Here is a 17,729-nt window from a genome sequence, read left to right on the forward strand (position 1 = left end):
TTGCCTGAGAATTACCTGGTTTCTTGCTGGTTTAGGAGTTACTGTAACAAGAGACCAGCACCTGGAGCACACCTCGCTCCACACCCACCACACACAGAGACACATCACAACTCCACTCCTGTGTGCTGCCACATTCCCTGCACACACCCTGCAGCCCTCGGCTGTCCTGGCAGGGACCATGTTGAAATCAGCTGAGTTTTCAGAATCCAGGGAAAAGAGACAAAGAATTATTCCTTACTTTTAAAAATAGCTTTTCAGTATACTTCACATGGCTCCCAGCTCTATTCACACATCCCTTCTGACACAGAAAGTGCACCTCAAGTCTGACTGTGATGCTTTTGCTGCTCTTAAGCTGGAAGTGAAGTGGCAGCAGCCAGAACACTGACCTATAAATGTCAGTGATGGCAAAGGAGTAAAAAGGAAATGAAGCAGATAATTCACTCCGTTAGGAAGACTTTCGAGCAGAAATGCAGGTAATAAATTGATATAAGATAACCCTAAAAATATTTCTGTAAACGTATTTTATGACAAAAAACCCTCTCCTTCAGTGTCAGATAATACTCAAAGCAAAACTGTTAGAACAAGCTGTGTGCACCTGCCAGCAGAGCAAACCTGCCCGTGCTGTGAGCAAGAGGGAATGGATGGAATGATGACAAAGCACCGCTGCCCACTCAGCCTGCAGAGTCCCAGATGGGAATGACTGATTCAGACAAGAACCACCTCAAAATCTTCCAGAATCTCAGTCTTTTCAGTACAGGTTCAATAAAATCAGAATAAAAAGTAACAGTTCAAAGAGCCAACCCACAAGCAAGTTCTGGTTTTCCTGTTGGTGGCTTCCAACAAACCACCTGGGAGCAGGCACCATTCTAACAGCTCTGTTTTACAGGAACTTCTTCTAAAACTTGTTTCTATCCTAGTTTAAAGAGGAGAGAGGATGGGTTGTCACCTCTAACTACATCCCTATAACAACCACAGAGGGAACAAAAAGATGTTCAGGCAACCCTTAGTGAAGAGAAACTCTGGTTCTTACCAAGAGAGAGGGAAGCAGCCCTTGCAGGCTGCGAGCTAAAGCCTGTGCAGAGCTCAGCTCCCGCTCTAAGCAGGAGGGACGCGAGCAGAGGAGGCAGAGGCAGCCAGGCCCCCCCTCGGCCGCCCCCGCCCGCCCCCCCCCCGCCACGGCCGTGCTGAGGGGCACGATGTGCGTTCCGTTCTGCGTTACAGTTTTTATGGGCAGCTGGTGCTGCCCCAGCGGCGCCTGTTGCACTATGGTAACTGTCTGTAAGGGCGTGGGCTGCGATGTCTGGATGATACGACCGGCAGCTCCTATTGCAGCATGGCTAATAGCAGGGAGAGGCTCCACTTTCACTGAAAAACAGGAGAGAAAACATGGTTAAAAATAACAAAGTGCTCAGGGACCACTTGGTTTCACTCAATCAACCCTCAGTGAAGTGTGTTGTTTTATTACTCGCTCCAGTGTATCTGAGAAACTACAATTCGAAATGTTCAGTTTTAGCCAAACACTTCAAGTATTGATGCCCCAGCCCTGGAAGTGTTCAAGGCCAGGCTGAACGAGGCTTGGAGCAACCTGGGATAGTGGAAGATGTCCCTGCCCATGGGCAGGGGGTGGAACAAGATGGACTTTAAGGTCCTTCCAAACCAAACTGTTCTATGGTTCTGTGATTCTAGGTTCCAAATACTGATCCCTCTGTATAAAGGAGTCCCAAAACAACCCCCACAGGTTCTCACCTTTGACTTCCTTGTGGTCTCCATTCTCTTGAGGTTCTACCTTGGGCTGGGTGACCATAGCAGCTTGTGTGACGACCGCCTGTCCTGCGACAGTGTAAGTGTTTGCTGGTGCTAATCCAGTCACGTTGGTGACTGACACAGCTGGGATCTGGTGCACAACATGAACTGTCTGAACTACAGGCTGCTGGGAGGTCGATGTTGTCACGGGAGTTGCAACAGTGTAGGTGACAGGTTTGATAGCTTGCGGTAGCTGCCGTTGTACAGTAATTAAAACTGGCTGGCTAGAGAGAGGTGATCCTACCAAGAAAGAGGTCAAAATTAGACTGCCAGTTTTAGTTATTTCTTTTAAGCCAGTCATTCTTTTAAACTTCACACTAAAACCTCAGACAATTAATAAGGTCCTTCACTAATGCCTGAATGAGCCAAAAAATACTGTACAATGAAGGTTAGGAAAAGTGGCTATTCCCATCTCCAGGCTCAAAGTAAGGGGCTGTACTGGCTCAGTAAGAGCCATTTGGGCACCCCAGCTCTGCCCCCAAACAAAGCTGAGGTTTGCATTCATTTTAAGTAAACCCCTTTCCACAGATGGGAACACGTGTGTGCTGCAGGTGTTGTGTGCATCAGGAGTGCTCTCCGTGTCCTCCTGCACTGGGAATCCTGGGGTCTGCTCAGGACCATGTCTGCCTTCACTACTGAGTGCTCACTGGCACTTCTGTAGTGCCACATCCAAGAAACCGGATGGCAAATGTACATCAAAGAAGGTAATTAAACAAACACACCCTTATCCCATCATGCCTTATGCTCTTTTTGTTTTAAATAGGAAATTTCTTATCTCACTTTATCAGTCCAATTCTTTTATTCCCCCCACCCCCCCTCTCTGGAAGGATGACATGACCAGAGAGGTGTGAAAGGCATTTCCTCATTTCTGTAACACACAAACCCTTTTGTTTTTGTTTTTTTTTTTTTCAAGAGAACTGTTACAAGACAGCACAGTCCTACACAGGACAGAGGCACAACCTCTCCTCAGCAACAACCTGATGCAAGGTTCTGGAGCAGCCTCCAGGTAACAACAGCCCCACATCTGCAGACTCTCCCTGGCTGTTTCTGAGTTTCTCACAGATCTGGTCTGAATGTGAAGAGGTGAAATACATACTCATTTTTGGTGTACATATTAAGTCTTGGCAATATTTAGGTGCCAGCCCTCTGTCCCCCAGCCCTCAGTGCCGAGCTCAGGGCTCCTCACCTGGGGCACTCTGTGCAAATCGTGCTTCTTGTATGACGGCGAGTTTTGGCTGGATGGTGCTGGGCTCAGGTTCCATAGGGACAGGAGATCCTTCCCTGGACAAGCTCTCGGGGGTCTGGACGCCACTGGAGTGTGCAGACAACACTCCAGAGTGATTAGGAGAAGCTGGGGCACTTCTGTAGTTAGAAATGAAAGCAGCAGCTGATGTGTTTTAACTTCTGAACTGTGAAAGCCCATGACCTTCCTCTAATGAGACCGTAACACGCTGCCACAGCAGGGGAGGGCACAGCTACAACCCAGAGCTCAGGATCTTTTAAAAAGCTTCTGTTAAACAGGGACAGAATTTAAAAGCAAACTCCAGGTACAGTTAATGGAGAAGAAGTGGCTGGATGCCTTCTTAGGGAGACTCTAAATCTGCAAAACATGAACATTTCTTCTGGTGGAGAAGAACAATGAGCAAATCTGAGGCTACAGGGCAAATAGTAAAAGATCTGCACCAGCAGAAAGGCCATAACTTTACAGAGGGAATAATTTAAACCCAAGTATTTCCCCATCACGAATTCTGCTCAAACATTATCAAACTGAATACCCAATTGTCATCTCTAAGGTCAATAAAATGGTAGCCAGTATCTGAGAATTTTCTTTGCAAACAGTTTTAAAATCCAGTAGATGGCAGTTAGAAATTAAAATTATAACTCTGTAAAACCCATCAAAGGTACAGCAAGGCTTGCTTACATTAACAATCTGATAGTTAATTATGCAAACCGAGTTCTTTAACACTAAAAACAAGCAATAAACACAAGCCTGGTGTATGGGGCAGCCTCCTAATGAAACACACAGAATTCAAACACTGAGTCTGGATGAAATTAAATTACTAAACTCGTGACTGTATCCGAAGCTATCAAGTCTGTAGCAGCCTGAAGATTAAACAACAGCCATAGTCTTTTTGTTCATCTGGTTTTCCTTACCTAGAAGAGAGTGGTCCCAGAGGGGTTCTAAAGCAAGGTACTCCCCTAGGCCGCCTTTTCCTAAAAGCCTGCTCTATTAATTTGCTTTCAGAGGCAGGGTCTATCCTCCAGAATGAGCCTTTGCCTGGTTCTTCCTGGGAACGTGGTACTTTGATGAAATAACGATTCAGAGAGAGATTGTGACGTATTGAATTCTATGGAACATAAAAAAATATGTAGAATTCATATAACTTTTCCAAGTCAGAATGTGGCCTACTGCAGCAGTTTGTACTATAGGAGACTCGGGGTTCAGCTCTTTAATTCCTTAATTTAACAGAACTCAGAGCACTATCAAGCAGTGCCATAAACCTGAAAGGACTCTTGCATTTGTCAAATCTTTCCCAACAATTAAAAACCCAGTATGCTAATTGGAAATAACAGGAATCCCATTTATTTAATTCTCTCATGAGAAACACCGTGATTGAAACCAACTGCTTAGAACACTACAAATACTTGTGCAGAATGCAGTGTTAAAAACAAAAATAAAAATGATCAGTGCTTGTACACCACCCTTCCCCAGGTGTCACAGTTCCTTCCAGGAGGGCCAGCAGAACACAGCATATACTGATTCTGATCCTCTGTGATAATTCTGTTACTGTTCCACAGTTCAGAAAGAAAAGGCTAAATTACACAAGTTCCAAAGGCAGCTGGATTGTTGTGAATTCACCCACAGTCCAGTCTGTCTCAATGAAAGAATTTCATGTCTCTATTAAAACAGCACGTGGCAGTAGGTCCTGAACCAGCTCTTCCAGATCTTTGTTACCACGGTCTCTTTGCACATTTCCACATCCTCAGTCTGCTGCAACATCCCCCCCACTCCTCCATCAGAGCAACGCACAGAACTGCTGACACCCTCAAGTGGCTCTATCTGTGCTTGGCATTGCACACACAATTTCCTTTTATTTTATTTGTTCATTTTTTAACATAGATAAACCCCAAAATCTCTCTCAATATTATCACTGAACAAGAAGAGACTGATGCTAAGGATGCACCCCAAAATACTTGTCAGGGAACAGAGGTAAACGGGAAAAAGCTTTACATTTACAAAAGCTCTCAAAAATTTGCAAAGTGAATGTAAAACTTGCTCAAATGTCTGAGTTCATGACCCTGACGGTAAGTTTGGAAAACCTAAAGCAGTGATAACCATATATGATTTCTTGAATGCAAACTGATGAAACCAGAGATGGGTTTTTCCCTGCCAAAAATGGAAACATAACCAGAAAGATGCCAAGAACATATTTATAAACTGTATTTATTTCTCCATATGCTAGAATAAAGGACTAGATCCAAAAGTACCTGCTAAAATAAGTTCACAGAGAGGAGTCTTCAAATGCTCAACTAAATGAGACCATTGTATGCTAAAGGATATAAATACCTCAGTTTCTTAAGGTATGGGACTGGGACACTATACATGTGTTTGTACTCTATGTTTTGAATGATACATGCATATAGAGCCTCAAATATGATTTGAAACATCTATCCTAAGTCACCCGAGCAGCAATCCAACTCCCAATGTGTAGAAGCTGGCAGAGTAGTGACTGAGCAGCATCTGATTTTCAGCTTTTCCAATTGTCTCTATGAATAGCTGCTAATTAATTAGTCCAGAACACACTGTCTGCTGTGCCTATCACCTTGGCTTTAGGAAGCACTACAGCCCCAAATCCACACCCTGTTCTATGGCAGAGTTCTTTACCTCGGCGTGACCGTGTGTGTGTGTGTGTGTGTGTGTTGGGTTCATGATGCTCACAAAGCAACAGCATATACACAGATACTCAAGGTACTGCAAAATAGGAAGCAAAACACACATCAACGTTTTATAAACAGAGTCTTGTTGCTAAAACAACGTGACTGCAGCCAGGATACTGCACTGTTATGTGAGAAAGGGAAACAAAAGAGACTTCCCAGCCACAACAGCCAAGTCCTTGACTAACCAAACCCTTAGCAAACAGCCAGGAACAGCTACGTTCCCCACTAACCTTGGGAGAGTGATCCAACTTTCATTTAGGCCTTATGACAAGTAAGTATCTGATTAATATTTAAAAATCTCTTCCTCTACAGGCTGTGCTTTTCAGTCTTCCACTTGTGCAGCCAATCTCTCCAAATTTTACCTCCCTGAAAATAACTGCAGAGTGAGCAGCCAGCAGTGAGCTGATAGTCCACGATGGACCGTGTGCTCCAGGTGCTCCACGCCCTGCAAACTCTGCTCCTTTGGCCTCTGAGGCACCCAAAACAGCACCAAAGGCACTGAGCCTTCATGTGTGTCTGGGACGACTCTGCCAGACTGATTTTTACTCGGTTAGTCATCCTGGCAAAAGCTGAGGCTGGTCTTGGAAAAATGAAAAGAAAGCAGAAATTAATTCTGCAGAGTTGAAGGGTTTGGTCCAACTCGGTACAGGAATGGGCAAGCTCACAAATCAAACAGTGCATGAACCAGTGTGAGATAATGACACATAACACACTTGTTCCTTCACCTGCTGCATGGGCAAGATCACTGTTTACAAACAAAACTGAACTTGGAGCATTTAATATCTCAATTTTATCTCAAGATAGCAACACGGATGTTTACACAACTGTAAGTTACAGAACATGACACCATTCCTAGATAGCATACGGGATTCAAATCCAGTGCCAAATGCACTTTGCTTTCCCCAAAGTCTGTCTGCATCCCTACTAGAGGTTTAGAGAACACCAATCCATCAATAAAGCAATATTTCAAATACAGACGCATGTAAATCGCCCGCTTTGTTGGAAAACTTACAATCAGAAGAAAGACAACACACTCATTTGATAAATTCTGTTTCTGAAGGGTTCTGAGGCTTACCAACTGCCTGCTCATGACTGTTTACAGCTGCCAGTATTGCTCACAAGTGAAAAAAAAAATACTCCAGAAATCAAAATTACCTGCCAGCCCTTGTCTGCTGTCCTGTAGTAGGGATAATTTTTAGTTATGTGCGTATAAATTCCATTTAGTGTAAGCTGCTTATCCGGGGCCATTGTAATTGCTTGGACTATTAACTGTGCATAGGAGTAGGGTGGCTTAGAGTCATCCTGGACAAAAACAAGAGAAGTCTGCATCAACAAACTTTGGAGAGATACACACTGCTTACCAGATCAAAAGTCATAAAACATCATTAATTTGACTTAGGGCACTTTTGGACTACCAAAATCTTGAGGCAGAAAAGAAAGTAAGAAAGCTTTGTTCTTCTGATTAGCAATTTTAAGATAACATAAATTTTGCAGATATGTATAATAGCAAAGAATTTTCAATAGCCTCCAAACAGATCTATAACTGAGACTGCACACAGACCCTCCCCCAAAGGGGAGAGGGGTAAATCAATCAATCAATCAATCTCACATCTGATCACAAAACCCTACACACTGTTTTTAAAGCCTGGAATGTTCCAATTACCACTCAGTGCATACACTTTAGCAAACAAAACATCCCAAGTCTTACATTCACCTCAGGTGTAATTTCTGGGATTGGTTTCAAGCTGTATTTACCTTTGGGCTATCTCCCCCTGAAGCTTCCTTGTCGTTTTCTGACTGTGAATTGTCAGCCATCAAATGTAGGTCAGATGCTATTCCACGACTCATTTTGTACCCTGAAGAGCCTGCGCCGCGGGGGCTCGATGGGCAGGAATTTGCAGCACTGTAGAGCATAAAAAGAAGATCCTACTATTTTGTTATACAGTATATCACCACATTATGTCTCATCAAAAAGCTCTTACTGCAGCAAAGCCACTACCAGAGCTGTGAGGCTGCAGCTAAAGGGCTGTCAGGGCTTCCATTAGAAACAACCTTCCACGCCTTGCTAACCCATCCGCAGGAATCAGAACCACTGCAGGAAGAAACCTTGCTCAGGCTTTCCTCCTCAAGAGGACAAGGATCAGCTGATTGATTAGGCTGATCTGTATTTGTGTAAGATTTGCCACCTTAAGTCTACCTTAACTGCATCAGCAGCCACAAATTTTCAGACACTCGTTGGAAACAAGACACACATCTTGCATGGAATTTCTGCCATATGCTTGTGTTCAGTCTGCCCCACAAAAGATCATCTCTCCTGTGTAGTGTTTCTGCACATTTGATAAAATACAGCAAGCAGTGAGGTAAAAAAAGATTTGATTCTCATTTAAATCTAAACCAGTATTATTTTAAGTGCTTACAGGTGTGTGCCCATACTTACACACAGATATATGTACAAAAACCATAAATGTACCGATAAATGGGATGCATCAGCACTGACTCAGCTGATTTAATGCAGTATTAGGCCAATACAGCAGATACACTGTTAGAAAGCAAGAGAAGGTGCCAAACTCTAAAAGAGTATCTCTTAACACTTCACATTTTGCCATCCACCAAAGTGGAAATAATTGTATATAATTCCACTGGAACGTCTTTTACCAGTGGTCCCCTGCCTTGCAGAGGCCACAGGAACTGCAGCTGCACAGTGCCAATTTTCTTCTACAATTTCTTTTTAGCCAAGAGCAAAGAGAAAGTCAGCAGGTGAGGTCCATCCCCTTCCCCAAAATAATTTTGGCAGCTCTCTTACAAGGACACACACTCTCTGCAATTCATACTGCAGCTGATTTCAAGGCAGCCCTCAGAAATGCCAAAAAACTAGAAAGCCCAAGAGCTGCACCTGCTGTGCCCCCAGAACCAGCCTTATCTCCAAAGATAATCTTTAATCTTTGAATCTATGGTTCCAAACATCACAAGAAGTAAATCTAGACAATGCTATTTAGATCTACCCACTAAAGCTTTAACAATTTTACATCTGTCAAGGTTTGTTTGTCTGCCTGGCCCTTCAAATTTTTTACTACCTCCTTCTTTATATGCAGAAAGAGGCAAACACTATAGATTGGGCAATATATACTCATATTGAAAGTATCAAATCTTCACTTCACAAGAAATCCACCAATGATTTGTTACTAGTGATATACTTACTCTAAGGGAGAGATGGCATTTTTTAAGTGCTGTACAGAAGAACCCTTGGTTAGAGCCAAAATGTGTAGCTAATTTATTTCTTTAGATATAGGTCACTGCTGCTCTGTGTTTTCACGTATCAGCTGACAACATCCCTCTGCTCTGCTCACTTCAGCATATATTGACAAAGCGACACATACGGTATAATCAAAGCAAGTTTACAAGTCTTCTACAAAACAGGATGATTCGCAGAGAAACTGTCAAGCTTTGCTCTCAAAATAGACTCAAAACTGTCATCTTTTTTTTTTCCTCTGTAATAAACTGCTCAACAGGTGCATGAAAGCCCTGAAGAGAATTACAAAATTCATAGCGAGGCAAAGACAGTGCTGATAGATGGGATATTATCTGAAATATTCGTGAGCTGCTCTGTCATTGGTAAGACGTGTTTTCCCTGAATTCTTATATGAAAGCAAACCTGTTTCACAGACAAGTCTAGATATCTTTTCTCTCTGCTTCCATCATTTAGGCAGGTGTCATTAACACTCCAAGAGAGAGACCAAGAGCTTGGCAAGCATGTAAGAAGTCAATTATCCTTAAATTCAAATTTCATTAACAAGTTGTACCTTTTTAAAAAGCAAGCACAGGCAGTTCTTCATTCAAGTGAAGATGCAGGAAGTGAGAGGGGACAAAAAAGCTTTCAAAAGCACATACATGACTGAAACAACTTCCAGTGCCTTGACATGGAAGTTTTGCTCCTGATATTTCCAACACTTTGAAAAATTCTATCTGAACTAATTTTACCCATTTGTGAGGATGGGTTGCTTGTGCTTAATTGAGTTTGGTCCCAAGTAACAGGTGGGACAAGGGCTGCAATTACCACAGAAGCAGCAGGGCAAGGAAAATCCTGGATCACCCTCCCTGGGATCAGCCATCCTGACACTGAGCTCTGCACCTCAGCCTGTGTTTTAAATAAAAGGTCTGCTTACTTCCAGCAGTGACTAGCCAATAACAAATCTTCTGGAGTAAGAGATCAGTCAATTTCCCACACTAATAATAACCCAAACCACCATTTTTCCTGATGATGAACTTCAGGAGGACAGTGGCAAATCAGAACACTTTAAAATGGTGTAATTTAAAATTGTCTCATTTGAAGAGTTGCAATAAGCATGCAAGAGCAAAAAGCAATTTAAACTGTTGGAATGCAACAGCTCCTGAGCAGACTGTTACACATTTAACATGTTAAACCAGAATATCACAGACTGCCCATGCAACTATGAGAGCAGAAAGGGGGATTCTTGAGGCAGGTAAGGCTGAGCTTCAGCTGAACTTTGACCTCAAAAGCAAAATACTGAATGAGAAATTTGTGCTGAGCCTGACTGTACATGGCCCTGATCCCACCTGCAGGGTTTAAATACCTGATAGTTCCTGTGGGAGAAGGGAGAGGGCTGATCAGGTGAGCCATGTTGTCTGGAATGTTTATTGTTAAGGGAGAGATCTGGGGTTGCACAGGCTTCACTGGGGACTCCGGGGCCTCCTGCTTTTCTCTCTTTTCATTGGACAGAGCTGTGAATGTTATCTTGATGTTTGTGCTGGGAAACCTGAAAGTACAGCTGAAAAATAAAAAAAACCAAATATATGAGCCACTTGTTTACAGAATGTAGGACTTTCTGCATAACTTGCATGTTATCACCTAAGCTCATTTAGAATTTAAAAGCCATAGTGTCTCATGTAATTACCCGTGACCATCTTCATTTTACACATCATACAGGGAGATCAACGTGACCAGAAAATGATCCCCAGGTAAGCAACTGACATTTGTAAAGGAATACAAGCAAATGCAATTCTTTCTAACAAGGGCAGTTTGTGCATTGTCTCTAAATTTCTTGAGGTTCATCCTGATCTTGCAGTAGCCCCAAAGCAGAGCTATTTTGAAGACAAAAGCTCATTATTTTATGATGCCAAGGAATGGCTGCAGCAAATGAACAAGTTGGTCCATGATAGCAAAATGAATCAGAAGCATAAATGTTGGCCAATTTGAGGTCTAACCAGTTTCATAGACTGGTCTAAGAGATTTGGGTTCTTTTCTCTTAAAATACGTATTAAATTAAACATATATCAATTCTAATTCTGCTCATTTACAGAGTATACTGCTGCTTTAGTACTACATTTGAATACCTTTTTTCAGAGCTGAATTTAAGACCCAATTTCAGTAAACTGCCCATTTTCAAGTATTACCAAGGATTACATGCCTAAATTTAATGACTAACAACAAATTAACAATGTACAACTGTTTAAAAATTTGAAAAATAAAATACAATGAATGCACCTTAGGATAATCCCCCTGCTACATCCCTGTGCACAGCATTTAGAATTGAACACAATTAAACAGGACACGCTGTTTCTAACTTCTCAGTAAATATATTTGCTCAATCTTGAGCAAATAAGAAACTTAATTTTGTCTCAACAAAAGCATCTATAAAAATACAGTTCAAATAACTTTACTACCTCCTCGTTCTTAAGTTGTTAGACTACACTGAGCACTAAACCCACGATGACATTTACACACCTCCCACACGATGAAAAGGACTTTCCAACGACACTATACCCAGAAACAAACCTCACAAAATGTTGGTGTTTGGGTTTGTTTTGCTTTTAAGTGCTTCTAGGCAGATCTAGTTTTATACAGAGAGGAAACAAGCACATGCTGGAACAAGGGGTAAGAAATGAGCTATGAATGCAAAAGACTGTAAATAAAAGTGATCATTTCTCTGGAAAAATATATTAAACATAAAAGTGATGTAAGAATTGGCAGGAACACTCAGCTGCAGAGTAGCCTTAAAAATGAACTCTCGTGTGTTTTGGCTTTCATGTCTTAAAATGAATCTAAGGATGTTTATAGAATAAAAGCAGCATTTGATTTTCACTATGGCCCTTGCCACATGCACCACAGTGGTTCTTTTTCCCTATAATACACACTCAAGGATGAGGAAAAAGAGAAAGAATTGACAGTGACCTTCCTTTTCTCTCTGTCTTACTTCTGAGTACGGACCGTGTCCGCATTTAACAGACGACCTATTTCTGAAACATGCTCAATGTACTAAATTAGGAACAGAATCTGTGCCAAAAAACTGCACACGCATTTCAGCAAGGAAGTTAAATGGACCCATTTCTGGGTTGGGTTTTTTTCATATATTCAGTAACAACTCATTTCTTCGCTTTTTCCAGTCAAAAGCATTTTGTGCTTGTACCATTTTAGTGACAATGGAAAGGGGTCTTGGCTGTTTTGCTAACAAAAATATTTTCCCAGCATTTCTTTTAAGCAGCAATAACAACAACACTCAAGTGTATGCAAAGACAGTAGCCAAAGATTAAGTAAAAATCCCTGTGAGAAAATGAGCAATAACATCTGTTTGACACAGGTTTAAATCTTAGTCACCTTCCCTATGCATTTCACAAGGTTATTCCATACCTGCAAATTTACCTTAATGCTTTTGAGACCAAATTTATTTCAACTCAAAGAAAAATATGGGAAGAATTGGACATTGCTTTGGGTGCTAATTCCCTGGTTACAATCCTTATTGCCTGGTAAAAAAAATCACCCCAGTACACACCACTGAGGAACTGGAGTCCTCCTGTGCCACACCGGGGCGAGGATGGGCATGAGGCGGATAGGGAAGAGGTGGATCCCACACAAGTACCAGGAAGGAACGTGGAAAGGCAGAAAAAAATACTCAGCAATTCCTTTGATATTCCATGTAGGCACACATTTATTAAAAGATCTCCCATTTTACCCTGAATGCATCATCTCCCTGTGGGCATCTCTGGCAAACAAGGCCAGGGCAGCTCTCTGACCCAGGGCACACTGCAGGACAGGTGTCAAAGCACAGCACAGACGTGGAGCTCTCAAACGGTGATCAAGGTCGGAAAAAAACCACCCACAAAAAGTAGCCCCAAACACAGGAGCTTTGACCGACCAGGGCTACTCCAGAGGTTCTACATGTGCCCAACAAACTTGGAATTGACAGTCATGAAAACCCAGAGGCGTCCCCAGTGCAGTTTACGTTTCCCATGCTGAGCCTGAAAGGTCAGTGTAAATAAGGAAGATACAAGGTACTTACAAATCCCTCTCTGGTTAGAGCGAATAACACCTGAATATTATCAAAAGACCACATCTGTCAATTGATTCATATTTGCAAACAGGTTTTTTTTTAATAGAAGCATGTTTTTATAGCTGGAATTCAGGCAATAACCAACAGAATTCCTGAATAAATTGCATTTATGCAAATGTATTATATTTACATCCAAAATCAAAGTATAGAACATGTTCTAATTTGATCAGAATCAAGTTGGTTTTGGCATATTCTTTAGTTATACAATGAACTAAACAAAAACCACAGAACACCCACAGGGAGAGACCTCATCAAACATTTAGTCCTCAACAAGCTGAATTGGATTTTACTCACTGTTCAAACATTTACAGTAGTTTCACAATACACTACCACAGGATGGCTGCTGGAGGAGAAACTCATCTAGACAACCCACTTACAAAAAACCCCCAAAGAAATAAAGCAGTTCTGTAAGCTGTTTTGTACATTTATTGATGACAAGTCCATGTGCTTCCTACAGAGCATGACAACGGAGCCACTGTGCGACCCAGGGCACCACAGAGGAGATGTCACAACTAAAATGCAACTCATTACCTCAGTTATTCTTCTTTAAATTAAAAACCAGCTCATTGTGGGTTGACTACTGGAAAACAGACAAGAAGCATCACATCATTTCAAACTATTCCATAAAAAACTCATATATCTGCAGTTCCCAGCCAAAAACAGCAATGCTGGTCCAGGCAGGACCTCTGCAGAGTTTAGGAACTTTGCAGGGTGCCAGAGAAGTGTCTCAGGGTAAAATGTGCAAAGTCTAGTTTTGTCACATCTGTATTTCTAATATTTTCTCACTTCCCCTCAGCAGTTCTGTCCCTACTGCAGGGAAAAGCTGATGATACACTTGTAGTTCTGCCTGTGTGAAAATACCATCTGACTGGAAAGGAGGAATTTCATCCTGCCTTTATCTGGGAAACCAAAACATAGCAGTAGGAATCCAATTTCTTCCCTGTACATAAACCCTGCTGTGACACCCAGTGCCTCAGTATCCTTTGAATTATTCCAGTTTAATTGCCTTCTAAGAACCAGGACCAAAATCAGACAGAAGCTGCCATGCCACTTTGATCAGCAGGTTCTTTTATCAGCACCTCCAGATTTTACATTCAAATAGATTCCTGAAGTCAAGGTAGTTACAACTGCACAGCTCAATTCTTTCACACTGACTGTGATACTGAACCCCTGTTAACTTAAAGATCCCCTGAGATTTAAACAGACTTAAAAGAATAACAAGGTGTCTGTTTCTGAACTCTTGTTGATTTACTGAGAGCCAAGGACAGCTTCAACTTTTCACATTAAAAAGCCAAGACTCAAAAAAGAACCCAGTCAGCATCTGGGAGATTGCTTGTGTCGATTTTTGACTTCAAATACTTTCAAGGTGAACACAGGCAGCATTAACTCCCCACAAAGAGAAGCAGAGGTCACGATTAACATCTGCACCACCAAACACAGCTTTTCCACTTCAGTTTTCTCTGACAGTACAGCAGCCTGAGATGATACTATTTGTACTTCCTTCTGCTATTTTGATCAGTGAACTAACAAAAAACCATGGAAATCACCATACTTCTGGCTATGGTCTCCTTTCCATGGAAGGGAGATTTGAAACTAATCCATTTTCTAATTCCTCTTACCTACCTACTTGTGATCTACTTCCCAACTGGTCTTTTTCCCCTTGCTCCAGTAAAAATGACTCTCACAGCCAATTCATTTATTTATACTTCTGGTAGAAGATGTGCACACTGACACTTAATCCCCTACAGTGCACACTCCCAGGCCCACTTTTGAAACACATGCATTTTAAAAGTCAAGCAAAAATTGAGTTTTTACATCTTTCAGACAGAGCTAGAGAGAAATGGAGTTTGGATGGGACTTCTGAAAGTGTCCAGCCCAATCTCCTGCTCAAAGCAGGGTAACTTCCAAGTTAGACCTGGTAGCTCAGGGCCTTGTCTCTCCAAATTTTGAAGCCTTCCAAGCAAGAGGGCAACTCATTTCCACTAATTACACTCTCAAGCAGTGAACAGTTTTCTCATTTGTAGAGGTACAAATTCTTCATTGCAACTTCTGCAGCTGCTTGTGCCCAAACTGTGAGCCTGTTGGCACAGCCTGGCTCCAGGCTTTCTACAATCACTCTTTAGGCAAGGGAAGGCTGCATTAAGATCCACCTTTGGTCTTCTCCAGGAAAAAAAATTAAATATAACTGAGGTCCTTTAGCCTCTTCCTCTGGCCTGAGCATTCCAGCAGTGAATCCATTCAAGCAGGTGCTCACTGGAACATGGTGCTTGGAAATTACAACTTGATTGACTTCCTGCTAATGGGTAAATTTCAGTTTGAAAGCACAAGGACCCCAATTTCATCTTTTCTCCATTTGCTGCTTCATTTATTATTGATTCCATCACAATGGATTAATAGGATATTAATTATAGATTAAACAATATGCGGCTGTGGTTTTTAACTGGTTTTTAAATAAACAATACTTCAAAGATGAGTCTTAACAAATACAACTAGAAATACCTTGGAAGTGAAAAAAGCTCAGAAAGTTGAAGTATGATTACATATTTCAGTGTCTGTAAAGCCTGTGTACAGTGCCTCCATGTCCTGGGAAAAGGTGCATCTCTAAAGAGAGCTGAACCCAGCTCCTCACCCATGGAACTGACACACAGAAAACACACAGAAACCTGTAAGAAGAGATGGGACTTCATGCCTTGGAGACACCTGAAAGAAGCAACCTTGGTTAACTTGGAAAAAGCAACAATTCCCACACCAAGGAGAAAGTGGCCGCTTCATTCAGTTTACCCTTTTCAAAAAATACACAATTACACCTTCTAACTTCCTCACTGTCTGAATCCCCTACCAAAAGGTTTCTGACTGCTCAACACCAAGAGCAGGCATACTGAATTATTCATGCCCAGAATTTATTTTTAAGACTTTGGGCTGTGTTTAATTGAACTGGAAGTCAATACCACAGTCCATTTCTGGAATAGAGTCATCACCTTCAGAGCTAAAAGAATCAACAAAACCAAAACTTATTAAGAAGACAAAGTGAACTGAACTGATGTTTTTATTTCAAGATAATCTCAATGTACCCAACAGTTTAAAGTCTGGGCTTCCAAGCTAATAACAAAGGTAGATATATAAATCCATCCAAATAGTCATACATTGAGTACCCACCTGAAAACTCCCAGCACTAAATGATTACTTATTAAGTAAAGGTTGTTAAAAAAAACCCACACAATTTTTTACAGTAAGCATTGTCTTGACTCTTTAAACAGAAGTAACTGTTCAGATATTTGTTTTACAAAGTCTTTTCTAGGATCACATTAAAAAAGTGTTGTTGTAACACTTTGCCATCACTAAGAGTATAGGAAAAGTTATCATGGATACACTGAAAAAGAGTGATCCAGTATAAAACTAGTCAGATTATAATTATTTTCTTATAATCCCCAACAGGGATAACTTTCTTAATGGGTAATTTGTTCATGTAGGTGCTTGTTCACCCACAGGAGGTGCCACCTTGTGCTCCTGTCAGAGATTTTAGCTTTAATATGCCATTTGTAAACTTTTCTCCATTGTTGTCAATAGAAGGAGTATCTGGTTTTCTCTATTGATGGGGGACTGGTGATGAAAAAAATTTACTTATTTATATTAATGTAACACAAAGTTCAGCTCCTCTAGTAGATTTTTAGGAAAGAAGTTTTTTGATGCCCTCCTGCTGGCAGCTGACCACAGCCTGTGAGAAATCACCCCAGCCAGAACACAGCATCACTTCCTAAGGGGCCATGTCCACATCCATTGTGGTGGGATGGATTTCTCCTCCTCCTCCCTGCTTTGAAACTAAGTCCTGATGTGGCTAATTTACCATAAATTTACATTCAATTATGTTTGGCCATTACTAGTCAGGACACTTCTAGAGGTTACCCAAAAAGCAACTGCCCTTTAAAGAGTGGCAACATTTTTCCTCTGGGGACTGAATCCCAACCTCACACAAGCTCCCCTTAATTCCCTGTATCCTTTGCAATTGATTTCTGTGGCCCAAAGATCAATCGTTGCACAGCACGTCCTCCACACAGGGACTGGCAGGGCTCGAGGCATGCTCAACCTCTAACACCACAAGGAACAAAGCACTCGCAGATTTTTAAACCAGCAATCAGAATTTTTATTCTGAGCACTGGGCATTCTCTTCACAAGGATTTGGGTATTTTTTCAGGTGTGCCACCACTGTCTACACAGTGCCACCTAACAGGATGGAAAACACCCTAGAGAGCAAGATCACTGATCCATCTATCTCTACTCTTAGATCTCTTAAGATTCAAAAGCAAAGATCTATGCAGCATCAGAAGTGATGAAATATTGCTGTAGCCTCCTGTTAATTCAAGTTGGCCAATAGAACACTTGCAGCAAATTGTAAGCAAAGGCTGGAAATACAATCTAGCTGTAAATTACAGGCTCCCCCATGGGAAACCTTAGTTACAGACTTCCCTGCTCATGTTTTAGCAAGTGCATAAGAGGTATGTAAAAAGTTGTTGGTTGATATTCCTTACAGGAACGGTGCTGACCTGCGTCAGAAGGGTCTGGAACAAGCCTGCCTGCGTCAAAAAATGATCCTATGACAGCAGAATATTGATGACGACAACAGGAACATTCCTGAATCACCAG

General features: G+C 41.7%; 1 protein-coding gene across 5 annotated transcripts in view; it reads right to left on the bottom strand.

Annotated features, from left to right (window-relative positions):
• FOXK2 (forkhead box K2) overlaps positions 1–17,729 on the bottom strand; it is a 69,198-nt gene that overhangs the window by 3,999 nt on the left and 47,470 nt on the right. For 4 of the 5 annotated variants that reach the window (XM_017743195.1, XM_017743194.1, XM_017743193.1 and 1 more), the window contains 7 exons: positions 10,335–10,529; positions 7,498–7,645; positions 6,898–7,044; positions 3,958–4,151; positions 2,990–3,165; positions 1,747–2,043; positions 1,156–1,365 (listed from right to left, as the gene is read on the bottom strand). In XM_017743195.1, the coding sequence (XP_017598684.1) occupies positions 1,156–1,365; positions 1,747–2,043; positions 2,990–3,165; positions 3,958–4,151; positions 6,898–7,044; positions 7,498–7,645; positions 10,335–10,529 (1,367 nt within the window). The remainder of the gene's footprint in view (positions 1–1,155; positions 1,366–1,746; positions 2,044–2,989; positions 3,166–3,957; positions 4,152–6,897; positions 7,045–7,497; positions 7,646–10,334; positions 10,530–17,729) is intronic. The other variant, XM_017743196.1, reaches the window with a different exon arrangement.

This window comes from Corvus brachyrhynchos, unplaced genomic scaffold, assembly GCF_000691975.1.
Source record: "Corvus brachyrhynchos isolate BGI_N302 unplaced genomic scaffold, ASM69197v1 scaffold148, whole genome shotgun sequence".
Classification (NCBI taxonomy): Eukaryota; Metazoa; Chordata; class Aves; order Passeriformes; family Corvidae; genus Corvus; species Corvus brachyrhynchos.